Source organism: Vicugna pacos, chromosome 18 (genome assembly GCF_048564905.1).
Source record: "Vicugna pacos chromosome 18, VicPac4, whole genome shotgun sequence".
NCBI classification, from domain to species: domain Eukaryota; kingdom Metazoa; phylum Chordata; class Mammalia; order Artiodactyla; family Camelidae; genus Vicugna; species Vicugna pacos.
Window position 1 is genome coordinate 28,318,950 of NC_133004.1, and position 26,293 is coordinate 28,345,242.

The following is a 26,293-nucleotide window of genomic DNA, read 5'->3' on the forward strand; positions in this document are numbered from 1 at the left end:
TGCCTGCCGCCCTCCCACACGGGGCATCGGGGACGTGCCTGGAGGTGAGGGCGGCGATGGTGATGCTCACGGGCTCCCTTCTTCACTGTCTGTGCAGCAGCTCTTAACAACCATCGTTTACTGAGCCCGATAACTCAAGTTTGCTTATTCCTAAAAACAGCTCTGAGCTTGTTTGATGTTGGAGTGTTTTTTATTCCATTTACAGATGGGATCTATTAGTTAGGATTTTTCTTTGTGAATGACAGAGACCCACTTAAATGAGCTTAATCCAAAAAGGGAATTTATTGCCTCCTGTAACTGAGAAACAGAGCTGGCTACAAGCACAGCGGGATCCAGGGCCAGACTGAGGCTGTTGGGGATCTTCCTCCAGCTCTAGCCTCAACGTTCTTCTGTGCCGGCATCACTCTCGGGCAGCTTTTCGACTAGCAGTGAAATGTCCGCCCCAGGAGCTGCAGGCTTGCTTTCTGTTTCTCAGCAACCCTAATGGAATGACACTTGTTTTCCTTCAAGTTCCAATAAAGGTCCCAAAACTGGGTTTCATTGGCTCTGATGAGGTCAGGTGCCTGTCACTGAGCCAGTCATGATGATCACGGGGCAGGAATGTATAGATTGGGCAGACTTGAGCCTTGTACTCACCCTTTAGAACCAGGAGTATGGGTCCTTCCACCCGGACTACGTGGGCTGAGATTGGTGGCTCCCAAGAAAAAGCAGGAGAGGGGATGGGAAATGGAAACCTAATCTACCCCTGGGGAATCCAGGGCACAGAGGGGTTAAGTGTCTTGCACGAATTGGCAGGGTAGAGCCGGGGTCAAATCCAGACTTTCCCAGCCCCTGCTTTTGGCACCTTCACTTGAGCCCCCAGGGTAATGGTGACCTGAGGCCAAGCAGAATCTCCTGATACCTGCGGGCATTTGAGGAAATGGCACTGTGGGCCTCTACCCTAGCTAAATTCACAGCTCAGCTTTCCTTCTGTTTTGCCCCTGCTAGATATATGACACCATCCCCTGAGTGCCTTGGGAGAGCCACACTTCCAGGCAATCAGCAGAATTTATTGAGTGCCTGCTGTTTGCAGGGCCCTTGACATGGGCACCAGAAACCACATGCCTGCGCTTGGGAGTGTGTCTTCCTTAGATCACTACACTCCAGCCTGGCCACCTTTCCCTTCCTCCCTAACCTTGTTTCTGCCTCAGGACCTTTGCACTGGCTGTGCCCCCCAGGCTGCCTCATTCTCCTCCTCAGTCCTTCTCACAGTTCAGGTCTCAGCTTTGTCACCTCCTCAGCTAGGCTGTACCAGACCATCCTAAATCAAGCAGCCCTTTCACTGCCACGCCCTCTGTAGTGTCAGTCTGTTTGTTCTGGTTTCTTTTTTCAGAGCACTTGGCACTGTCTGAAAGGGTCTTATTCATGTAGTTATATTTCAGTTGCCTCTCTCCCCTGAGGGCAAGGATTTTATCTGTCTTGTTCACTCTATCCCAGTACCTAGGTGCTCAGTAAATAATAGTGTGGTTGAATGGATGAAGGGAGAGGAATGTGGTTGTTTGAGGAGGAGCTGGCTGCCCCTTGAGGATGTGTCCTTGCTACTGACCCTCACCCATTAGCCTTCTAGCCAAGCGGGTGGCCCTGTAGCAGGTTTCCTTAAAAGGATGAAGCCAGCTTTTGGAGTAGGAATCCTCTGGGAACCAGCAGCTCCCTCCCCTCTGGCTGGGTTCTTAGAACTTGGGCCACATAGAGGGAGATTCTCAGCTCTTAGCTCTGGGCTCCTTTGTTCTCTGCAGCTATCGTCTGCCTGTCTGGTGACTCAGCCAAGCAGTTCCCAGGGTGGTCATTTCCTTGGGAAACCCAGACCTGGCTCCTGTTGTAGGTGGCGTGGAAGGGGGCAGGTGCCATGGGTGTGACCCTGTGTAACAGATCACAAGTTAGAGTTGCAGGTCTTCTCTGCCCTACTTTACAAGCCATACACAGTACTTACACATTTTCTTCTGAGTGCAAGATTAAACAGACACTTGGTGCACAATGTAGTGAGGAATGTCTGAGTTCCCTGTAATTCCCCTTTGCAGGGAGAGAACCGCTGTTACGGTTTGGTATATATCACTCTAGAACTGTGTCTGCTAGTAATAATGACATCACAAATGTTGACAGATTCTTCCGTGCACCAGCAGATTTCATCCTTTTACTAAGTCTGAGATCCCCATTCCACAGGTGAGGAAACTGAGGCACAGACTGGTGAAATAACTTGCCCAAATTCACAGTATTAGTGTCCGGCATAGACTGAGTTGCTTAGCAGACAGACCCACAATTGTGTGCTAACTCTAAGTGGTTTCCTTTTCTCTCATCTAACAGTCCTGCTCTCTTGGGGGCTCAGGGTGGGCTGGTGCTTCACCTCCTTAAGTCATCCAGAGGCCTAGTTCCTTCTGTCTTCTTCTGCCATCTGCCGGGAGTCACCCTGGACCATGTGGTCAGCTCTGGCTCACTGGCAGATGTCCACCTTATAGACTCAGGAGGGCAGGTTGGAGTTGCATCATCACTGCTGCTTGCTTCCTATTGGCTGGGCTTAGTCACGTGGCCACACCTAGCTGCAAGGGAAGCCAAGCAGTGTCCTTCCTAGGGTGGCTGTGCATCCTGTCAAAACTTAGAAATGTGGCTTGTCTTGGTCCATTCGGGCTGCCATAACAAAACACTATGGACTGGATAACTCATAAACAGCAGAAATTTTTGCTTGTGGTTCTGGAGGCTGGCAAGTCCAAGATCAAGGTGCCAGCAGGGTCACATTCTGGTGAGGGCTCTCTCCCTGTTCCACAGCTGCAGCTCCTTGCTGTGTCCTCACATGGTGGACAGAGTCAGGGAGCTCTTGTGGGGCTTCTTTTATAAGGACATCAATCCCACTCATGGGGGCTCCTCCCCCTGACTCAATCATCTCCCAAGGATCCTACCTCCTATACCGTCACCTTTGAGAGTTAGGATTTCAACATGAGAAATTTGTAGGGGATACATTCAGGTTTTCACTCTCAGAGGAAAGGAGGAATAGATTCTGGGGACAACCAGCAGTTCCTGCCCCAGACTGCTGGTCAGTGATGGAGCCAGGATCAGAGCCCAGGCAGGCTGGCTCCATTCAATCCTCTGCTCCCACCTTTCATCAGAGGAGGGTGCCTCCTGGGCCCTGCTCTTCCCTTGACCCCGCACCCACTCCCGCAGGTGGACATCATGCAGATGTGCGTCATAGAGCTGAAGGAGAGACCGGGCCAGCCTCTCTTCCACCTGGAGCACTATATTGAGGGCAAGTACATCAAGTACAACTCCAACTCGGGCTTCGTCCGCGATGACAACGTGCGCCTGACGCCGCAGGTGAGGCACCTGCAGAGGCATCTCGGCAGACTCAGGTCCCTGCCCCACGAAACAGGGCTTCTGCCTTCATCTTTGCCTCTATACAACTCCTCCCTGCAGAGAAAGGCCCCCAGCAGGGGCAGAGCTGGATTGTCGCAGCCCCTCAGAGCGGTGCCTGCCAGTGTCCTTGCAGCCCACAGCCTGGTCTCTTGTGTTCACCCTTTTTCTTCCCGTCGCCCCACAGGCCTTCAGCCACTTCACGTTTGAGCGGTCCGGCCACCAGCTGATTGTGGTGGACATCCAGGGTGTGGGTGACCTCTACACCGACCCGCAGATCCACACCGAGAGGGGCACTGACTTTGGAGATGGCAACCTAGGTAGGCAGGGAAAGCCAGTGTGTCCACAGAGACCACGCTCCCCGCAAAATCTCCGACTCTTTGTTCACCTGAGAAAGCTGGCCGAGGTGGTGTATGGGCCTCCCCAACATAATGGAGCCAGGAGCCTGGGGCACCTGGCTCCTGCCAGTTCAGCGCATTTGACAACTGCTCCTGCTATGTCAGGGTGTCATCCCCGCCCTGCCCCTGCCCCAAGGCGAAGCAGTGCTCCAGACCCCGGCTTTGTCTGCAGGTGTCCGTGGGATGGCTCTCTTCTTCCACTCTCACGCCTGCAACCGGATTTGCAAGAGCATGGGCCTCGCTCCATTCGACCTCTCCCCGAAAGAGAGAGATGCCGTGAACCAGAACACCAAGCTGCTGGTGGGTACCCAGTGGGAGCCTGCTGGGACGGGCGGGGCCTTTCTGCTGCCAGGACCAGCAAGCTGTGCTGCCTCTGCGACAGTGGCCCGGGCTCTGCGATGCTTCATTGAAGAGTATCAGGGCCAGAAGAATCTTGGTCCCATCTGTGTCCCTCGCCTCCCTCCCCAAACCAGTGCACAGCTCTCCTGAATGTCCCCATTAATAGGGCAGCTGGGGTCTGCTTGATCTGGCCCATTTGTGACCAGAGTGAGAGGACGAGGTGTGTAGAGGTAGTGAGTGTGTGGAGTGTGTATTTGTGTGGTGTTGACACATGGCTAGGCTAGATTTGGACCTGGCTCTCTGGGCATCTCTCTGTGTCTGGAATGTGCCGCCATCCCTACCCTACTGCATGGACCAGATATGAGACAATGCTGGCAAAGACCAGCTTGGGATTCTGGATATATAGTGGCATGTGTCTCCCTGCTCAGAGCTGTGAAGTGAGGGAATGCTGTTCCTCTGAGCGCCTATCCCGGATGCCCCTTCTTAGTGGTCTTCAGGTTAATCCCCACTGATTATTTTTAGATTTTCTGCTAGTCCCTAAACAGGCACAGATGGGCGTTGTGGCTAAAAGGGCCTCAGGTTTGCAGGGGACCAACAGGCAACAGGAAGAGCTCCTTTTCCCCAGAGGGTGCCTGTGTGATGTGCATATCCCTGTTAATTCTCCAGCAATCAGCCAAAACCATTTTGAGGGGGACAGAGGAAAAGTGCGGGAGCCCCCGGGTGAGGACCCTCTCTGGCAGCCGGCCCCCCCTGCTCCTTCGCCTCTCAGAGAACTCTGGGGACGAGAACATGAGTGACATGACCTCCGACTCACTCCCTTCCTCGCCGTCCTCGGCCACGCCGCACAGCCAGAAACTGGACGCCCTCCGTGAGTGATGGTTTGGTCCTTGGTCACTGTGATTGGAGGGGACGAGCACCAGGTAGACAGGGCTGGGTTTGCTTTCACTTACCTTAGAAGATCTGCCATGCCAACCAAAAAGGTGGTTGGCCCAGATGGTTTTACAGGTGAGTTCTTTAATAAACGTTCAAGATGCAGGTCATCCAAATGCTGTAAAAACAACCTCTATTATAGAAAACAAGGTAACAGTTTTCAGGGCATTTTATGAAATCAGCAAAAAACTTGTATACCAAAATTTGACAAAACACCAAAAAAGAAAACTATATCCCAACCTCACTTATAAATATACAAGGCAAAAATTCTAAGTAAAGTATTAACAAATCAAGACTAGTGTCTTAAAAGAACAGTCTGTCATAGCCCAATAGGGTTCTTGCATGAATCCAGAGGTGGTTCCGTGGTGGAAACCGATTAACATCATATGAATAGATCAAAGGGGAAAAGCGGAATCGTTATTTCTGAAGTTGATGGGACAGAGTTTGCTGATGATGTGGACGTGGGATCTGCAGAAAAGGGGGGAGGCAAGGCTGATTCCAGGGTTTTGATCTGAACAACAGAAAGGATGGTGTGGCCAATAATTCAGCTGGAGGAGGCGGCAGGGGAGCAGGAGAGGAGGATTTTCGTGTCAGATGTTAAAGAAGCCTGTGAGACATCACCACTGGAAAGCCTTGGGAATAGTCTGGAGCAGGAGTTGACAGGTTTTTCTTAAAAGGCCAGAGAGTAAATATTTTAGACTTTGTGGGCCATGTGGTCTCAGCCTTTGCAACATAAACACGGCCATAGACAATACCTGAAACAAGGTGTGGCTGTGTTCCCAGTAAAACTCTATGGACATTGAATTTTAAATCTCATTTAATTTTCACATATCACAAGATACTCTTCTTTTGATTTTTTTTTCCCCAACCACTAAAAAATGTAAAAAGGAGGGGGAGGGTATATAGCTCAAGTGGTAGAGTGAATGCTTGTGATGCACAAGGTCCTGGGTTCAATCCCCAGTACCTCCTTTAAAAATAAATAAACCTAATTACCCACCCCCCAAAACGAACAAAAATGTAAAAAGAATTCTTAAAAACCAGACAAGACCAGGAGACAAGCCAGGTTTGGCTAGTGGGAGCTTAGGACAGAGGGTGAAAACTGGGAACCACCAGGAAATGGCTGGTTCTCAACCATCTGAGCTGCTCCCACTTGACTCTACCCATTGGGCCCCAAATGTACAAATGGCTTTTCTTCCTTCACGACTGCACCTCCTTGAGGGCCGGGCATGACCCCGGCACATGAGTTCACAAACACATTACACAAGGGGGCTTGGCATTAGGACAACCCCAAGGAGGCACAGTGCTTAGGCTCCCACACCTGGCAAGTGTCAGGCTCTAAGTGCTCCAGGAGGAACTGCTGCCCCCTCCAGGTGCTCACAACATTCTTCTCCCATCTTTGTAAATTTAAAATTAAAAAAGGGTTGGTGGCAGCTGTAGGCTGTGGGTGGGTCTTGTGAACCGTTCCAGCGATGGAGCTGGTGTCTGACTCTTGTTTCCTCCCTGCCCAGACTGGCCTGTGTTCAGTGACCTTGATAATGCGGCTCCCCGAGACCACGACCATCTGGACAACCACCGGGTGAGTGGAGGGGGATGGAGGAGCAGCTCGGGGAGGAGTGGGCTCCCTCCCTCAGGAACAGAGATGTGAGTCCTCAAGGAAGAGGTGGGCAGCCCAGGTCTGCTCTGGGCGCTGGCAGGAGGGCACAGGCAGGCGGAGGGGAATCTCAGCCTCCTGCCCAGGGCAGGGTTTCCTCTGGGAAGAGCTGGGCCTGTGCGGGTTCCTGGAGACAGAGTAGAGAGAATCCAAAACAGCAACAGTGTGACCTTTTGGTAAATGCCAGGCTGGGCCCTGGGTTTGGTTTGGCCCCGTGTACAGACAGCTGTCTTAGGGGAGAAGGGGTTAGGCTGGGTCTCCAGTGTATAACTTAGAGCACAGGCAGCTAGGATGCTCACAGGACAGAGACACAAAACGGCTTTCTTGCAACTTCTAGATGACTCAGCAGGAAGAAGCTGTAGCTGACATATTTGCATGCAGATGAACATACAGTATGGTGTCAAATTAGATGTGTAACTTACAGCGCAGGCAGCTGAGGTGCTCACAGGCTGGATACACAGAACAGGTGTCCTGCCGCCTCTAGATGACTCAGCAGTAGGAAGCTGCAGATGACATATTTGCATTCAGACGGACATATATTAGGGGGTCACATTAAAAATTCACTGGAATTTTTTACACAGACTTGGTAGAACTGTCACACTTGCACAGGCCACAGGCACCTGAAGCTGCACCCTCAGCCTGCTGCAAAGGTTCCAGTTCACTCCTGACTGCTGTTCAGAGTTCTCGAGTGGAAGAAAAAAAAGTAAGAATAGCTGACATGGAGGGAATGTCTCTATGGGCAGAAACTGTTTCAAGAGCTTGGTAGATAATTCTCGTTTAATCCCCACAGCAACTTAGGAGGTAGAGAGTATTTTGTATTCCTTTTAGAGTAGGTCTTATTCTGGAGTTAGGATGAAGTTTAGAATTTCAGAGTAGGTGGGAAAGGAAAAGGTACAAAAAGTTAGCATGGTGAAGAGTCTTCTTGTAGGAACCTATAATGAAAAAGAATATGAAAGCGAGCATATGCATGCATATGTGTGACTGAAACAGTATGCTGCACACCAGAAATTGATACAACATTGTAAACTGACTGTACTTCAGTTTTAAAAAAAAGTCTTCCTGCCACCTGTCCCCTCGGCCACCTGCTTACCCTCAGCGTTCGCAGCTGCTTGAGCAGTGTTCTCATCATCCCTGATTGACAGATGGGGACACACGGAGGCACAGACATGTTAGCCGCTTGCTCACAGTCACCCAGGGATGGAGTTAGGATTCAAACCCACCCTCTGCCCTGCGGTCCTTTACTTCTGTTCTCCATTTCTCAGATGAGTGGTATTCCCCCATTTCTCAGATGAGGACACTTGAGGTTTGGAGAAGTGGGCGGCCTCGCCCAGGATCCCAGAGCTGGGAGGTACAGAGCTGGGGTTTGAGTGGGGCTCTCTGTTGTCTGGCTCAGGAGTGATTTCCAAGGGTAGGACACGGGGCCCAGGGTCATGCAGGAAGTGGGTACAAGGAGGGGGCTTCCCAGGCTTCTGGGTCTGGCCTGTGATCCGTTTTCAAAGATAGTCTTTCACTCAGCACACTAAACACTTCAGTTTGATTGTCTGTAAATTGTGCCTCAATATTAACAATGGAAATAGTTATAAAAAAAAAATCAGAACAGCTGTTTGGCTCACACAGAGCAAAAGCCTAGGGGAGGGGAGGTAGGAAGCCTGTGGTGCTTCTAGAAACCAGGGCTGGGGCCTTTGAGGATAACACAGCTCCTTGGGGAGGAGTGGGTCCTGGCCAGACCAGAGGCCAGGGATTCCGTTGTGTATGTTCCATGGCTCCCATCTGCCTAGGAGACTGAGCCAGGTTTTACATTTATGGTAGTGATTCTTTTAAAAATAAATTGACTTAAGTAAATAAGATGATTTATTTAAAGAAAAATAATAGAAATATGAATTCATGAATGGGGTTTTATCTGGAGGAGGAAGAGAATGGGATGGGGAGGAACTCATAAGAGGTCTAAGTTTTAACAGCAGTACAGGAGTTCACATTAGGATTCTCTGTTCTTATTTATGTGTTTGAAATATTTCTTAGGAGAATAAAGAAGGAAAAAAATTAAAATTATCGGCTGAATAGTGACATGGGGATATGCCAGAACTCAATGTTGGTAGACAAATGACTGAAGTTCTAGAGATTCTAAATCATACTAGATTCCTTTTCACAACAGAACTCAGACCTTGAAGAATAAAAAAATATACCCAGTGACCTGTGCAGTTTTGGCAGAGGGCTTAGCTGTGGTGAAATAATTCTTCCCAACACTACATCTTTATCCAGGGGTCATATCCTTTCAACCAGCCTTTGTTTTTCTGCCTGAGAATTGGGTGAGCCACTCTTAATAATAGCACTCAATTACGATCCCCACCCTGAGTGTGACACCTTGTTTTATCTTCAGAGCCCTTTGATGTAGGGGCTGTAATGAAGGAAACCAAAGTTCAGAGAGGCTAAGCGACTGCCCAAGGCCACAGCTGGCGAGTCACAAAGCTCGGACTTGAGCCTGGGCAGTCTGGCCCCAGAGTCCAAGCTCTTTGCCACTGCTTCCCACCCTTTCCTTGTTACTCGACCAACAAGGGTTGGAGGGAGAGAGTGTTAAGTGAGGTGACAGGACAAAGGAGAGAAAGAAAATGGCTGGAATTCCAGATATGACCACCACTAGGTACTCAGAGGACCACTGAGACCCTAGGGTCATCTTCTCTCCACAGGACTCTGAGAACAGTGGGGACAGCGGATACCCCAGTGAGAAGCGGGGTGAGCTGGATGACCCAGAGCCCCGAGAACATGTAAGGAACCCCCAGAAAATGAGAACAGAGTCCCCTGTTACCTGGTTGTCCAGGAGGATAGAGAGCTGGGGGGAAGGGGAGTGGGTCATAAGCGCATAACAAGCAAATAAATCATTTCAGATAAAAACACATGCAGAGCAGAAGACAAAACAGGGTAGTGTTGACCAGTAAGTTTAGTGAGGGGACAAGCATGGGGGATTAGACACAAGGTTGAAAATGGCAGACACTTCTTACAGTGAAGCTGGGACCTCTGGTAGCTAAGCAGAGGGGATGGTGGGTAGCAGACCAGAAGGGTGTTGGTGCAGGTGGGAGGGCCCAGCTCCAAGGCACAGGATTGTAGCAGTCCCTCCGGAGGGACCCCGACAATGGTTTCCTAAAGCATCTTCCCAGCAGCATCCTGGGGAGGGTGGTCTTGGGCAGTGTCAGCCATGTAGAGGTTTTGCCAAGTGCCCAAATTAAACCTGAGCATCATGGCCAGTCTCGCGGGTGGCCTCTTGTCTCGCTTTATTACTGCAAAATTGTAATCAGGCGATGGGAGCTTTGGCTGGGGGGAGGACTTGGCCCAGTTTTCTTGGTGCCTGACTGCTGGGATCCTGTGCCTTGGAGTCCGTTCCATCTGTGCACACGGTGAGAGCGAGTGGAAGGCTGTGGCCTCCCCAGCACACCGGTCCTGCCTGTTACCCTGCTTCTCTCTGCTGGACAGACAGGTGCCAGGTCCGGGATGGGTAGGGGATGAACCAGTTCCCTGAGGAGGGTCCCCTGGGAGGGCTGGACCAGTTCCCCCAGAGGAGGTTCTTGCAGGGGAAGGGCTGCTCTTTGGATCACTCTGACCTCTGAACTCCCTCAGGGCCACTCAAACGGTAACCGGAGGTACGAGTCGGATGAAGACAGCCTGGGCAGCTGCGGACGGGTAAAGCACCCCGGGAGTCCTTGTCATGTTTGTGCGCTTGCCTTTTCCAGCCTCGGTTTCTGCTTCTCCCCCTTCACGTCACGTCACTTCTGCCTGCCCAGGGCGCCTCACACATCTCCTCAGGGAATATTTTGCAAAGGACCCAATCCCCTCGGCAAATACTTTTTGAGCTCCTGCCCTGGGTGGGCCGCTGGAGGATCAGTGGGGAAGGTTGGGGAAGATTCGAGTGGCCGGTTCTGGAGGCCACAGCTCACGTGTTCAGGTTCTGCCCATGTAGGTGCCTTCCAGTGTAAATCAATTCACTTCTTGGTTTCAGTGTTATTCACCCTCTTTTTACATGTAAGAAAAAGGGGCTCTTAAGTGACTTTCCCCAGGTTACCTGGCTAGGAGATCTAAGAAGCGTCTCAGGTGATCGATATCCTCAGGTAACTGTGGGAAGGACAAGCCTCCACGATGCTCTTCTCCAGCTGACTCTGAACCATATTTGGACCTCTCACTCTCCAGCCTTTGCGAAGTCGAGTCTATTTCCCACCTGCAAGATCCTTCCTCCCGCTGTGGTCACATCTCCTTCTCCTCTCTCCTCCTGTCTGCTCTCCCAGGCTGGATCCCAGTGGCACCTCCTCCAGGAGCCTTCCCTGATCACCAGGGCAGGCTGGACTCTTGCTGCTTCCGGAACACAGATTAGTTGCCATGTTGTATTTACTTACCACACTGTATTTCCCAGTCGGGTCAAGGCTGCAGTGTGGCGTGGAGCAGGGTCATTCAACCAAAACCCCAGTGACATTCTGGGCTGGGTCACTCTTTGTTGCGGGGGCCGCCCTGTGCGTTGTAGGATGGTCAGTGCACACATACACGTGCGCACACGTCGCGGCCTGGCTCTGTCCTGTGAGAACTTGGGGAGAGGGTGCTTTTAGCTGGGAGACATGGTGTGTTTTCTAAGCCCGGCCCCCGAAGCAGCCTGGGACGCACAGAGGAGAGCACAGTGGATTTGTCTCCGGGTCTGAAGTCAGGCACTTCTGGTGCCTCATGTGGGGAGCTGTCAAAGGAGCAGCTCAGGGTCTAACCTCCCCAACCCAACTCAGGTTGGTAAGTGAGGGGACACGTCTCTGAACTGTCTGGTGTGCTAGCCTTTGTGTCCTGTTGCTGCCACATCCCCTCAGCGCCCACAGGTGACTGGAAGTGGAGCCATGTTTGTGCAAGAAAACTTGACACCACACGTTTCCCCTCCCCTCAACTTGCCAGACTGGCTTTCGTAGCCGGGAGGGTGCGTCCAGCCCCAGCCCCTCACCCCTCTGGCCTGTAAATGCCTGGTCCTCCCTACAGGTTTGTGTGGAGAAATGGAATCTCGTCAACTCCTCCCGCCTCCACCTGCCCAGGCCTTCGGCCGTGGCCTTGGAGGTGCAGAGGCTCAACGCTCTGGACCTTGAGAAGAAGATCGGGAAGTCCATTCTGGGGAAGGTACAGCGATGCCCTCCCTGCGCTAGGCCGGCGCGTCCTCTGCCAGTCACTCCCTCCCGCAGGCTGGCTGGGGGCCCTCGGCTGCGGCTTCGGCCTCACCCGTGTGTGGTCCGTGTGGCAGGTCCACCTGGCCATGGTGCGCTACCACGAGGGCGGGCGCTTCTGCGACAAGGACGAGGAGTGGGACCGGGAGTCGGCGGTCTTCCACCTGGAGCACGCGGCCGACCTGGGTGAGCTGGAGGCCATCGTGGGCCTGGGGCTCATGTACTCACAGCTGCCCCACCACATCCTGTCCGACGTCTCTCTGGAGGTGAGGGGGGCAGGGACCCAGCTGGAGGGGGGTCTCAGTCAACCCATCACCCTCCCCCTCCCTGGAGGTTTGTGCCCTAGAAATTCCCTGAGCATCCGTCTGGGGCCAGGCACTGCCGTGTTGGCTGAAACTGGTAGAACTGGCCTCTGCTCTTGGGAAATGGGTGGAAGGTGGCAGTCCCATTCCCAGGCATTTGTGACATGTTGCAATGGGAGAAACAGAAGGTACTGATGCACACAAACAGGAAGGGCCTTACCTGGGGGTCTCGAGGGGTCAGCCCAGGCTCCCTGCTCGTCAGCCCCAGCTGTGTCCCTAGTGGCGAGGACAGACCTGGCACACGTTAGATGTTCAGCATTCATTTATGAGACGAATGAATAAAGCGATGCCTAAGTTAGGCCTGAAAGCTGATGGAGCCAGCCAGGCAGAGTGTGGGAGGGGCAGTGTGGGCAGAGGGAGCCGCGTGAGCCCAGGCCCAGAGCAGACAGACAAGGCGGGGTCAGAGGACAGGCAGTGATCAGTGCGGCTCAGCGTGGGCGTGAGGAGATAGTGCAGGAGATGAGGCTGGAGAGTGGGCCCCGGCAGGACCTGGGTGTGACTGGAGATCCGTGAGGATGTCTCCTCTCTCTGCACTTCCCTGGTCTATGGGCACAGGGAACAGGACCTGACAGGGCCTAGGGAGTGCGATCTTTTCCTTGGAGAAGTTGAGAGGCCCTCGGTGTGCATATGCTCCCAGCATATCTGTCCCATCCTTCCTGTCACGTGGGCCAGGGTTGTGGCTGGATGAGGCTGGGCCTGGTGTGGACACAGGGGACCAGCCCTCCTCTGTGGGCCATGTCCATGGCCCAGCAGGTCAGGGATCTCAGACTGGAGGAGGGTGTGGGAAGGCACCTGAAAGTGCTTTACTTATTTAATTTTTAGAGCAGTTTTGGAGAGGGTGTAGCTCAATGTTTGAGTGCATGCCTAGCAAGGACAAGGTCCTGGGTTCAATCCCCAGTCCCTCCACTTAAATAAATAAATGCAACCTAACTACCTCCCCCTCCCCACCAGAAAGGTATCCAGTGCTGTATGTCAATTACATCTCAAAGAAGAAAAAAATTTATTTTTTATTTTTTAATAAAATAAAATGGGTACTACATTCACATGATTTAAAAAAAATTTTTTTTGACTTTATTATATTTGGGGGTGGGTAATTAGGTTTATTTATTTATTTAACTTTTTTAACAGAGGTACTGGGGATTGAACCCAAAACCTCATGTATGCTAAGCGTGTGGCTCTACCACTGAGCTATACCCTCACCCCTAATTTTTTAATTATGAAAAGATTTATAGTGAAAAATCTCCCTCCCACCTTCCCCTCCATCTTCTCATTCTCCCCATAACAAGTGACCATTATTATTAATTTCTTACATATAATTCCAGAGTGTGTTTGTTTCTTAGGACTGCCGTGAGAAGTCACCACAAACTGGGTGGCATAAAACAACAGAAATTTATTCTCGCACAGTTCCAGAGGCTAGAAGTCCAAAATCAAGGTGTCAGCAGCGCTGTGCTTTTGTGGCTTCTGGTGGTTATGGGCAGTATTGGGGGCTCCTGGCTCATGGGTACATCACTCCAACCTCTGTTTCCATCTTCACATGGCCTCCCCTCTCTGTGTCTGTGTCTCTGTGTCTCTTCTCTTAAAAAGACACCATTCTATGGGATTGAGGGCCCCTCTACTCCAGTATGACCTCATCTTACCTAATGACATCTACAAAGGTCACAATGTGAGGTTCTGAGTGGACATAAGTTTGGGGAGGACACTATTCAACCCAGTGCACAGAGTTTCCTTATGCCAATGCAGAGTATAGGTTCTTTTTTTTTTTCCATCTTTTTATTGTTTATTTCCAATTTTAACACAGAGTATAGGTTCTTATGTTCACCCTCTTTTTTTTGCCCAAAGTTAGCATGTCACACACACTCATGGGAACCTTGCTTTTCTCACTTGACCGCCTCCTGCTGCCCTTTTCCCTCAGTGGTGTAGAGGCAGCTTCCTCTTTCTTTTCAGCAGCTGTGTAATGTTCCATTGCACGTGTACAACACACTTTATTTAACCTGTGCCCTATCAATGGACACTCGGATTGGTTTCTGTCTTTTGATATCTCAAAACTTGCTGCAGTGGCTAGACTTGTGCATATTTTTGTAGGTCACGAAAGGTAGAATGTTGGCAGTTCCGTACAGCTCAGTCAAATGCATCGTTTGGCATGTGGTCAGGGCTGACAGCCATTCTTATTTCATGTTTCAGATGGTGAAGGGCAGGCTTGGTCAGGGGAGGGGATTTTGACAGGCTGATGATTTCTTGCTGTTTCTCTAGTCTCCATGCACTTTGAGGGCTGGACCAAATATATCTCTTGTAGCCAGTGATGTGCTGGGAAATTCTTAACAACGGGTTCTTGTGGATGGGGAGGGAATGCATACACATATATGTATGTAAGTTTATTATCCATTTCCTGACCTAAGGAATGCAGAGAATAGTTTACAAACAACAATAAAAATACTCTCTGTTGTGAATTCCATATACTCAGTTCATCCTCTTGGAATTCTTTCCCTAATTTTTGTGGAACTCCTGTCTAGAGCTCACCCCTGGTTATAACTGATAGAAGAGTGAAGTTGACACAAATACTGGTTGAGGCTTTGACTTTAGTGAGTTAAGACGCAAGTGAGATAAGCAAGACCTTTGTCAGAGACAGAACTTCATTTATTTGCCGCTCATGAGAGCAGCAGCTTTGCTGAATTAGATAATAGTTTTAAACACTGAAGAATGTTTCTCCAGGTTCCTGTGCTGGTCACAATGGCTATGGACACGACATACTTTTAAATCAATCTGCATTACTAATATTTTCGCCATCTCTTTTTTTCAGCTAAGACATTCAAAAAGACAATCCATCAAACCTTGATCGGTAGCATTTTTCACTTTCTGTGGTGTATGTGGCCAGTGTCCGGGTACGGATGTGAACGTGGAGGGTGGGAGGAGACATACAGAAGCACCAGTAAAAGGCATTTCCACCATGCGGATTCCATAGACCAGTGGTTCTCAGCCAGTCATTTTGCCCCCTCCTTCTCTAGGGGACACTTGGCAATGTCTGGAGACACTTCTGGTTGTTACAACTCTGGGAGTGCAACTGGCATGTGGTGGCTAGAGGCCAAGGATTCTGCCAAACCTCCTACAACGCACAGGACGCCCCGCAGGGTCATCTGCTCTACAGTGTCAGTAGCACCGAGGTCGAGAAGCCCTGTTAATGGATACAAATAACCTTAAGAGCATAGATAACAGTAAAACACAGGAAAGTAATTTAGAAAGTGATGAGCTTTGGGTGTTTGTTACCTTTCATTTAATTAATTGTAAGTTTACATCATTTAATTTTTAGTAATGGCTGTGTTTTACAGCCTGCTTGCCAGATTCCTAAAAACGTGACAGTCAGTTTTCACAAGCCCATAGAGCTGGCTCCAGCATCCCCAACCGCATGCGGCCTGTTCCCCCAGCATCGGCCACAGAGCCTGGCACAGAGGGGACACGCAGAAGGGTCTGAGGCCTGAATAAAGGATTGCTGGGCCCAGGGTGAGTGGTGAAGGGCCAGGACTAGGGCAGGTCCCTTGCCTCTGAGACTCCCTGGTAACACTCCTTGTGATCTCAGGCCATTTACACCAGCCACACCCTAGCACCTTTGTACAGGGATTGAGAAGCTTTTTCAGTTTCCTCATCTGCAGGCATCCCAAAGGCTTTTCTCTCCAGGACGGACTTTGGCAGCAAGGAAAACCATGGCCACATGTCCTGAGAGGCCTCTGGCCCATCTCGCACTTTCCCCAAAGCCTGCCATTCTTTGGGCGTTTTTCTGCTATGTTGCGAAGACATTCATTCATCCAGCACACGCACTCTGGGCTCTGTTCTAGGTTCTTATTCACGATAGCAAACTTTTCAGGCAGGGAAAGACATAATACAGCTAATAATTAACAAATGAAAATATTTTCAACAGAAGGAAAAATAACTAACCATGTTTATTGAGCACTTCCTGTGCCAAGCATTGTTCTAAAGTGCTGGGTGGAAGACATGACAGGGAGTGAGATCGAGAGTGACTGGCTAGGCCTCTTGTTATTAGAACAGCTTCCGGCTGCAAGGGAGGCTGGGAAGTGTAGTTTTCAGCTGATCAGCCATGTGCCAGCAAAAATGGATGGCGGGGTGGGGAGAATGGATATGGGGGACAACTGGTAGTCCCGGCCACAATTCTTGAAGCGTGGAGGGTGGGAGACTGATGCGAGCGCTTTGGACTTGTCTCCGAGTGATACAGGAAGTCTTGGAGCAACTTTGAGAGAGTAATGTGGCCTGACTTGGGCTTTAAAAGCATCTCTCTGGGTGGATCTCAGGGAAGCAGAATGGAAGCAGGTGGGAATGTGTAGTGATGCAGCCGCCATGAGAAACAGCCTCTCAAAAGGCTAAACATAGGGCTACATATGATCCAGCAATTCCACTCCTAGATGTATGTACCCAAGAGAATAAAAACATACATCCACAGAAAACCTTGTACACAGATGTTCACTGCAGTATTGTTCATGAAAGCCCAAAAGCGGAAGCAACCCAAATGACATCCCCTGAGAGTGATGAACACATAAATAAAATGTGCATCTATTTTGTACATCCATGCAAGGAAGGGTTATTTGGCCACAGAAGGAATGAAACACTGATAGGTCCTATAACATGAATGAACCATGTGAAATGATGCTATGTGAAAAAAGCCGGTCACAATAGGCCACATGTTGTATGGTTACATTTACATGAAGTGTCCAGAATAGGGAAATCTCTAGAAACAGAAGATAGATTAATGGTTGCCTAAGGCTGGATGGGATGGAGCGATTGGGAGATAATAGTTAACAGTGTTTTGGTTACTTTTTGGCTTGATGAGAATATTCTGAAATCGGTTGTGGTGGTGGTTGCACAATCTGTGAACATATAAAAACTGGAACTGTATACTTTAAATGGGCGAATGGTATGGGATGTGAATTATATCTCAATAGAGCTGTTAGAACTTTTAAAGAGACTGGGAGCAGGGAGCCCCGTTGGAGGTGAGAGATGATGTGGCCTCTGGAGGAATCAGCAGGTAGAGGAGACTGAGCAGGAGTGAGCTAAGCTTCCTTTTCTCCCTGCCTGATGGGAAGCCTGGAGGAGCTCTGTAAGCCCTGCTCTCTCAAGGTGTGCAGTTCTACAGCAGCCCTAGCCCTGAGCTCTCAGAAGAATTCAAGAAACTGGGGAAAGGTTGATAGTGAGGTTCTGGCAGCCCCTCCCGTGTAAGCCTCATTTCCTTTTCTTTCCCCCTTTTTGGTTTGTATTCACAGGAGACGGAAGAGAATAAAACCAAAGGATTTGATTACTTACTAAAAGCAGCTGAAGCTGGGGACAGACAGTCCATGATCCTGGTGGCACGAGCTTTTGACACCGGCCAGAACCTCAGTCCAGAGAGGTACTGTGGCTGTCGCTCAGGTGGAGCTGGGCGGAACCTGGGCTGCGGGCGGGAGCTGACCCTCCACTGTCAGTACAAACCTGGGTCCCAGGTGTGGCTCCCCTGGGGATTAGTCCAGTGACCAGAGGCAGGTAGTTTTACCTCCCTGGCCTCAGTTTCTTCCCTGTGTAAAATGGGAATAATTATAGAACCTGCATCCTAGGGTAGTTGTGTGAGAGTTGAATGAGATGATGCATGTGATCCTCACTGTGTCAGGCTCATAAAGCCTGAGATAAATGGCATCTTAGTCATTTTATGTAAAGATTTGCCTGAGAAAGAGTCTGAAAGGATATGCAGCATCAGGTCCAGGGTGGTTTCCCTACAGGTAAGGGTTCGGGGTGATTTTAATTGACTCTCTCTAGTTTGTTTGTTTGTTTGTTTGTTTGTTCATTTGTTGGGGAGGGTAGGTAATTAAGTCTACCCATTTATTATTTTTTTATTTAATGGAGGTACTGGGGATCGAACCTGTGACCTTGTGCATGCTAAGCATGTGCTCTGAGCTATACCCACCCCAACTCTTCCTACTTTATACTTTCACTATTTTCCATTTCCCTCCTCTGTAGGTCAAGGTTTCATGTCCCTCTCACTGGGTTTAGAAGGAAAGTCAGGACCATGGCTCTGTCATAGCAAACTCTCAGGGTCTCAAACGCGTAGATACATGGCATCCTGCCTGTATTCTGTATCGTGCAAACATTTATCAGATACCTGCTGTGTAACAACAATGCTCCCTTCAATTTGGATGACACTTTCATATCTGTGATTTTATTTCAGTGAGAACAAGAATCACGTCTCCTGAATCTCCTTAGTCCCAGTGCTCTCCACAGGGCCTGGCTCAGTAATTGTTTGAATGAATGAACCAACATGTGTCTTTGATACAAACAGGGCAGGTATTTTGGGGCTCATTTTAGGGACGAGTAAACTGTAGTTCTGAGAAGTGAAGGGGCTTGTCCATATTCAAGTAGCCAGTAAGTGGCAGAGCCAAAACTTAAGACTTTTCACTTCTCCTCCAGTGGACTCAGAACTACACTGGCAAAAAATTTTAAAAATTAAAAAAAAGAAGGATGAGTATAGAAAACAAAAAAGAACTATACTGTCAGGGGGGCAGGGTATAGGGCATGCACGAGGTCCTGGGTTCACTCCCCCATACCTCCATTTAAATAACTAACTAAATAAATAAGCCTAATTACCTCCCCTATTCTCCTCCCCCACAAAAAAAGAACCTTCCTGGCATGGAGATAAACAAAACAGATATAATATGACCTGTGTCCCATCAAATGCCAACATATATGGTGCCCATGGAGTGCAGTGGGGAAGCACTATGTAGGTAGGGGGAGTTGTAGCAGGGCACCGAATCTGAGACCCTGTAAAAAAATCTTTGCTATATGTGTTTTCTCTCTCTTCAAGTCCTGTGACTTTTTATTTGAGATGATAGGTGTTGGTTGTTATTGATTTGTAAGAACTTTTAATATATTGAGGCTATTAACTCTTAGGCATATGAGTTGGCTTTAAAACATCATTTTTCAGAGATGGCTACCATGGATCTGGGGGGGCCAGGCAATGGCACATGTGCCACACAATGACCATGTTTATTGGGTTTAGGGATGTATGGTTTTTAATATTTGTGTAGTTAAATCTACCAAGATTTTCTTCTATAGCTTCTGCTGTAGTCATTTTCTTATTCTTCTTCCTCATTCCAAGCAGCTCCAGCCCTTTCCATTCAGGGAGCGTTAATTGAAGGTCAGCTATGGGTAAGGCCTAGATTTGCATTTAAGGGGTTTTGACCCCCTTGTAAGTTACCATCTGATAGGAGAAGGAAGTCATTGGAAATTCCAAGGCAGGGTAGACATACTAAGCACTGGCTGTAGGTTTGGGTGGGGGTAGGTGGGGAGAAAGTTGGCCCTTTTACCTTCTTTTCCATTTAATGTTTTGGGGGCAATTCTGCCTTGCCCTTCAAGACTCGGGCAAGCCAGAGCTGAAAAGGGTGAGATCGTCTAGTTTAGTGGCTTCCTGTCCACTGTTAATACCCTAGTTTGTTGGATGTGTCACCAATAATCTTCAAATGACTTCCTGTTTTATAAAATAAAATGGAGTCAAGGTTATCTTCTGGCACCACCCCAACCAGCCACTTCTTTACATTTATTCATTCATCAGACATTTAGAGAGGCCATGCTATCTGCCAGGCCCTGGGAATGTGGCAGTGAATAAAACAAACAAGGTCCCTGCCTTCTTGGGGCTTATGTTCATGTCAGGGAAACCATAATAAACAGATGAAGAAGTAAACAGGAGAATTTCAGGTTGAGGTATTGTAAGAAGTAGGGTGTTTGGGGACAGCATCTCTGAAGAGGTGACATACGAGCTGAGGTTGGAGGGTCTGAGGAACCAGGTATGGGAAGAGTTGGGGGAAGAATGTTCCAAGCAAAGGGAGCAGCAGGTACAAAAGCCAAGGAGCAGACAGGTGCTGGCATATTTGGGGATGAAAAAGTAACCCAGCGAGTCTGGCTTTGGGGCAGGTTAACGGGGACTACGACTCAGCGGTGAAGCCAGGTCATTAGAGCTGTTGCTCCCGGAACATTTCATGAGAACCAGAGACCTTATCTGTGTCTCTCTTTGCTCTTTCCTGATGTACTATAAATAGTTACTCACATGCTTAGTAATATGCAATTAGTACACCGCAAGGAAAAGAACCCACTGCCCTGTTTGCTCTGTATTTTGTGTTGTTCAGACTTGGGTGAAACTTGTGTAATGCCCTTGATGGTTTTGGCCATTTGTGTGCTGCAGTAGGAGCCAGTGTGGGGGGTAGACGGGCAGAGCGGGAAGAGGGAAGTCAGCTGTTCTGGAGTGAGCCTGCATTGTGCTCAGGAGAGCCAGCATGGGCAGAGCATAAGATGGAGCTGAATGACTGCTGTGAGAAGATGCTGGTGGCCTTGGCATAGGGTCCCCCACGTACCTCTTCTCCTACACGAATCATGGGGCAAATTGTCTGGGACGCCAGCCACTGCTAATGCTAGCCCATAGGGTGACTTTGTGCCAACTAGAAAAATGTCCCCCCTTCCTCTAGATGCTCTACTTCCATCCATTGGAAAATTGTTGCAATATTGTACCAGTTTTGTTAGGAAAAGCTACTTGACTGTTGTCATTATAAATATGTAAGTCTACAATGTGAATGACACCATTGGGTACTATGGGCCATGAATCATAGGTGGTGGCCCCACTGGGATGCCTGACTTTCCCTGATGGGCCTCCTCCCTCCTGCCCCATTGCCATGGTAACCTCCCTCTTTTTCTCTGTATCTTCTGGCAAGGTCCCGAAACTGGCCAGAGGCTCTGCACTGGTACAACACTGCCCTGGAGATGACAGACTGTGATGAGGGCGGTGAGTATGATGGGATGCAAGACGAGCCCCGGTACACGCTGCTGGCCAGGGAGGCCGAGATGCTGTTCACAGGCGGCTTCGGGCTGGAGAAGGACCCGCAGAGATCAGGTAGGTCCTGCATACCTGCCCCTGGGGTGGAACCGGGCTGGCTGCACAATGAGGGACATAATTCCTGTCTCACTGGGAATTATGGCAAGACGCAAGACTGAGTCTCTTCTTTCACTGCTGGTTGGGAGAACGATTCATACTGTCCCTATATTTTGCCAGGCCGGATACCCATGTGGTGCTGGCTTAGAAGGGGGCTTTATGGGGCTGGTATGCAGATGAATATTTTTATTTTAATGCTCATATATTAGGTATTTGGGAGGTTTTTTTGCAATTAAAAAAATTGAGCTGACATTTATGTAACATAATATTCACCATTTTAAAACACACAGTTCAGTGAGTTTTAGTACATTCACAATGTTATGCAGCCATCATCACTATCTAATTCCAGAATATTTCCATCACACTGAAAAGAAATCTGGTGCCTATTAGCAACGACTTCCTATTTCCCCCTCCTCTATCCCTGGCAACCACCAAGCCACTAACCTCCTTTCCATCTTTCTGGATTTACCTATTCTGGACATTTCACATAAATGGGATCATACAATATATGACCTTTTGCGTCTGGCTTCTTTCACTTAACATAATATTTTCAAGGTTCATCCATGTTGTAGCGTGTATCAGTATTTCTTTCCTTTTTATTGCCAAATAACATTCCATTGTATAGCTACCACATTTTTATCCATTCATCAGGTGATGCACATGTTCATATATATAGATATATTGATATAGATTTATTTACTTACTTATTTTTATAACATGATAAACATTCTGAACTCCTGATTTCACAGGTATAGGATAAGACTGAGTTCAAAAGTACTTTTTAAGGTTGCATAACAAAATTAAGCAAATAATACTGCAAAATTTAAAATTTCTAAATCCAAAAAGCTCTGAAAAGCAAGTGTTTTTGTATGTTTTGCACAGATTCAATTGGTGGCAAAACCTGTCCAGAACTGACATGAGGTTGTTTGTGATCTTAATTATACTTGCTTTCTTCCACTTTCCTAAATCCAGAATTAGTCCTATAGAAGTCCTCAGCCTGATTCTCACTGACTCAGTTAGGAATTACCCCTAAACCCGTCACTGTGTTTATTGAGATGGCTTCCTCTGATTGGCTGTGCTTCAGTCCAGACCAGTCCCTGAAGCCTGGTGGGGAATGGGGAAGTGCTTTGATTGGCCAGGCTTGAATCACATGCCCGCCCAGAGCCCCGCCCAGGGCATGTGGGAGGAGAGGAGGTAAGGGTAACCTGGGTGCCATTTGCAGGCAGGGGCTGGGGACACGGGGCTGGTGAAAACAACAGGTGCTTCACCTGTTTGTTCCCCACTTTGCTTTCTTTCAGGCGACTTGTACACCCAGGCAGCCGAGGCAGCGATGGAAGCCATGAAGGGCCGGCTGGCCAACCAGTACTACGAGAAGGCAGAAGAGGCCTGGGCCCAGATGGAGGAATAACTTGCGGGGAAAATCACTGCCAGCCAGTCAAAAGCAAAAGGGCTAGGAGGGGGAGAAAAAAAAAAGAAAAAGACTTCTTTACTTATTTACAGTTTGGAAGGGGGGAGGAGTAGGGAGGGCAGGAGGGAGCAGATGTTTTTAGTGTGTTGTAAATCAACTTTTGTATTTTATTTTTTGACTTTTGAAAATGTCTTTGCTACTATCAGAGACACTGCAACTGTCCACTAGGGCAGCATTTTGGGGGAGTGGGGATTGAAAAAATAGCCTAATGTACCAGCATACCTTTTTGAGATTCTTCTGTTGGTTTTTTGGTGTGTGTGTGTGTGTGTGTGTTTTTGTTGTTGTGGGTTTTGTTTTTTGTTTTTTCCCAGTCATGAGATGTAAGAAAATACATCTTTTCTGCCCTGGATGAAAAATACTAAGGTTTTGCTTACCAGCCTTCTTAGGCTGGGCTGAAATCTCAGGTCCAGAGAGCCTGTGTTTCCTGAGTCGGATGGGGAACAGTAGAGCTGCACGTTACCTTTCCATGGGGTGCGTATTGTCCTGACTTAGTGCAGAGCCTTACTCAGAGCATTTGGAAGTGTGTGTGGCATTGTTCGGTGGATGTGAGATTATATAATACCCAGGCTCCCTTCTGCCATGGGGGAGAGCCCGCACACTGACTGTTCACTGATTTTTTTAGTTTAATTTCCCTCCCGAAATGCAACTGACTTGTGGAATAAGCCAAATTCCGTTCTTAAGCATGGTTTCCTCAGTGGGCTTTACGAAACAGGTTTGATTGTTTCATGCACACTTTTACTACCTCTAAGTCCTCCATCAGCTAGTGCGGCAGTGGGTGCACCTCAAAGATTTTACGTGTAAGGGCAGTGGCTTGGAAAGTTGGAGCCTTTCCTCCAAGCGGGCATGCATTCTGCATCTCAGAGGCAGCATCCACAGTGTGACTGAAGTACCCCCTGTACAATGTTCCTCCATATTTTCTTAGCATCTGATGTTCTGACGCAGAATCCGCTCCCTGGCCCCCATCCTTGGCATTTTCTGCTTGAAGCTCAGCTGATTTTCTTGTAATCTGCAGCAGGATGCTTTCAGCAGCAGCCCCTTGAGATTTGTCTAAGCCGTTTGAGAACGAGAGGGCAAGAACTATAAACACTCATTAACTCTTCCAGTGGTTTCCCCAGGGCCAAGCTATGGCCATCTGTGTTCAATGAGCATTCCCTTTAAAAGGAATTCAGATTTATTGTCAGTTACGATTTCAGTTGGTGTTTCCAATAGCAAAGAAAACAGACTGCTTTGATCAACCCCAGTGCTCAAGCAGCCTTTCTTTCTTAGTCTAAAAATCAAAACATAAAAATAAATAAATAAAAATCGGAACATAAAAAAGCATAATGTAACATACAAATTGTTCTTATCTGTTAATTAAAACAGGTCCTTCAGCACCTTAGTGTTAAGTGCTGTGGAGTCATGATCCTGTGTACTCATTAGGTTCCAAAGTTCAGAGTGTGCCCTAAAGGAAGAATCAAGCAGAATCAAAATCACCCTTGAAAAATCCTTTAGAGCACCTGTAAACGACAGTGTCCTTGTTTGTTTTTGGACTCATCACAACCAGTTTCCTTAGAAGTGGGAACTGATCGCCCTTTTTCCATTTGCTCCAGATCAAGTAATTGGCTTGCCTTAAGTTTTTTGTGTGTTTTAAACCAGTGCATATAGTTAGTTTGCATTTGTTAAATGTCAGTTAGAAGCAACTTTATTGTGACTTATCTCTTCAAAGGTATCAAGCCTCATAGAATTCATGCTTTTATTGTAGCTGTTGTCAACGCAGTCTGCCTTCTCTCTCTCTGAGATTTTATTATGCAAATAATTTATGTTCCCTGACCACCTGTCTCGTTTCTTAGTTATACGCCAATGCTTTCCTCTAATACAGAGATCAGCAACTCTTTTGTAAGTCCTGTAGGCTCTGCAGGCCACATGATCTCTGTTGCAGCTACTCAGCCTCGCTGTTATAATGCAGAAACACTCATGAACAATACCTAAACGAATGAGTGCAGCTGGTGTTCCAATAAAACTTTATTGACAAAAACAGCCTGCCTTGGGGTATAGTTAGCTGACCGCTGCTTTAATCCTGACTAAGAGCTACTGTACTAAACCCTGAGGGCAAGAGTATCTCAATTTTTTTGGTCTTCAGTGCTTAAAAACAATGCCTTGGCACAGAGTAGGCACTCAAATTCATAAACAGTGAGAACCAGCACTCTTTGTGACTCTAGTTCCTCCATCCAATTAATGATTCATTGTCTGTATCGAGCAGTCACCACTCACCCACATGGCCTCAGTGTCAGCAGGCAGTCCCCGTCTCCTGCAGGAGGCTGGGATGGCCTGGATAGCTAAGCAAATGCTTCTGTAAGGACCACAGAGCAAAATGATCTATAAGATACTGAGATTCTTCTGAGTCAGCAGAACCTCAAAAGCTAGTTCTGGGCCTTCTAAACCTGGTTAGGGCATCTTTTTCCTCCACAAATGCTGGGTGTGTTACAAAGAAAACCAAAAAGCAACAAACAAACAAAAACCCCCAGGATGTTCCAGTCCAACTGGGAAGACATCAGAGACAATCTTCAAATGCAAGAAGCAGATGAGGGTCCAGGAGATTAGCAGAGTTGAAGATATAATTGGTACCTTCAGTCACAGATGGGGAATCCAAGGTTCTGAAAGGGAGACTCTTTCCAAGTACCCTGCTGGTTAGAGGCAAAGCTGGAGCTAGGATTTGAGAGTTGCTCTTACTTAGAGGATCCTAGGAATAAAATTTAAAGTTAACTGGAGTGTAATATCTCTCAATTTTGTTATAGATTTTTTTTTAAAGCAGGCTTTATGGATGTAAATAGGAAAAAAAAAATTCCTAACCCCGGTGTGCCTGAACATCCTCGGCCCCTCTTCCTCACCTGAGGCTCTGTGGGAATTTATCATCAGATGCAACCCTGATGAACCAAACCAGGTAGTCTATGGTTGTTGCTATTTTCGTGGCTTCTGACTTCCTTTCCTTTCGTCCCAGCACATTTGTCTTCAGTACTAGCCATGTTTTACAAATCAACAAATGTTTACACAAGTATATGCAGCTTGTATGGGGGGGAAGGTGACAAAATATGCATATTCTCTAGATTTGTGCCTGTTACTTATCTAGTCTCTGAGGTAACCATTTAACCTAGAGGTGGACACTGGGTGGGACCCAGAGAATGGCTTGCTTTATAGATTTATTTTTGCATATGTATTAAGTTCCATTTTGCCTTTCCAAATAAGGTGGGGTTTTTTTTTCTTTCTTTCCAGTCTCAAATTCACATGTTTCCTGATAACACACAGTGAGGTTGCTGGGTGGAGGCAGGCGAATTAGAGGGCTCAGCCCCACCTGAAAGAGGCAGCCAAGATTCAGCTCTGAATGGTGATCACCTTGGGGAGTGTGGGCCCAATGCTGCCCCATTTTCTGATTTTTCAAGATGCTGAAAATTGGATTTTTTAATGCAAAATTTCTTAATTTTTAACATTTCTAGTACTTATTTTAAAAAACCCTTCTAGATATGGTGCATATGTTATCTATTTGCTTTAAATAAAGGATGTGCACCTGTCTTTTTTCTTCTTTTCTCATGTATTGAACAATAATCTTTACTGTTAAGAGTTGTCATCCGTTTCAAAGCAGATAGTATAAGGGGTAGGATATAGCTTAAGT

General features: G+C 48.1%; 1 protein-coding gene and 2 long non-coding RNA genes across 4 annotated transcripts in view; 1 reads left to right on the forward strand and 2 right to left on the reverse strand.

Annotated features, from left to right (window-relative positions):
• EEF2K (eukaryotic elongation factor 2 kinase) overlaps nt 1-22,868 on the forward strand; it is a 57,646-nt gene extending 34,778 nt beyond the window's left edge. For both annotated transcript variants that reach the window (XM_072942781.1, XM_072942780.1), the window contains exons 7-18: nt 3,193-3,342; nt 3,566-3,698; nt 3,949-4,076; nt 4,782-4,983; nt 6,554-6,621; nt 9,381-9,458; nt 10,306-10,368; nt 11,692-11,826; nt 11,948-12,136; nt 17,497-17,621; nt 20,962-21,140; nt 22,478-22,868. In XM_072942781.1, the coding sequence (XP_072798882.1) occupies nt 3,193-3,342; nt 3,566-3,698; nt 3,949-4,076; nt 4,782-4,983; nt 6,554-6,621; nt 9,381-9,458; nt 10,306-10,368; nt 11,692-11,826; nt 11,948-12,136; nt 17,497-17,621; nt 20,962-21,140; nt 22,478-22,587 (1,560 nt within the window). In that variant the 3' untranslated portion in view covers nt 22,588-22,868. The remainder of the gene's footprint in view (nt 1-3,192; nt 3,343-3,565; nt 3,699-3,948; nt 4,077-4,781; nt 4,984-6,553; nt 6,622-9,380; nt 9,459-10,305; nt 10,369-11,691; nt 11,827-11,947; nt 12,137-17,496; nt 17,622-20,961; nt 21,141-22,477) is intronic.
• LOC140687090 (uncharacterized) lies at nt 264-13,317 on the reverse strand. The gene is made up of 4 exons (XR_012061168.1): nt 12,393-13,317; nt 7,119-7,199; nt 5,066-5,163; nt 264-480 (listed from the first exon to the last, which is right to left on the reverse strand). It is a non-coding gene; the product is annotated as an uncharacterized lncRNA (long non-coding RNA).
• On the reverse strand, nt 13,603-15,869 carry LOC140687091 (uncharacterized). Its single transcript, XR_012061169.1, has 2 exons — nt 15,494-15,869; nt 13,603-15,401 (listed from the first exon to the last, which is right to left on the reverse strand). It is a non-coding gene; the product is annotated as an uncharacterized lncRNA (long non-coding RNA).
• Nucleotides 22,869-26,293: the final 3,425 nt, after the last annotated feature.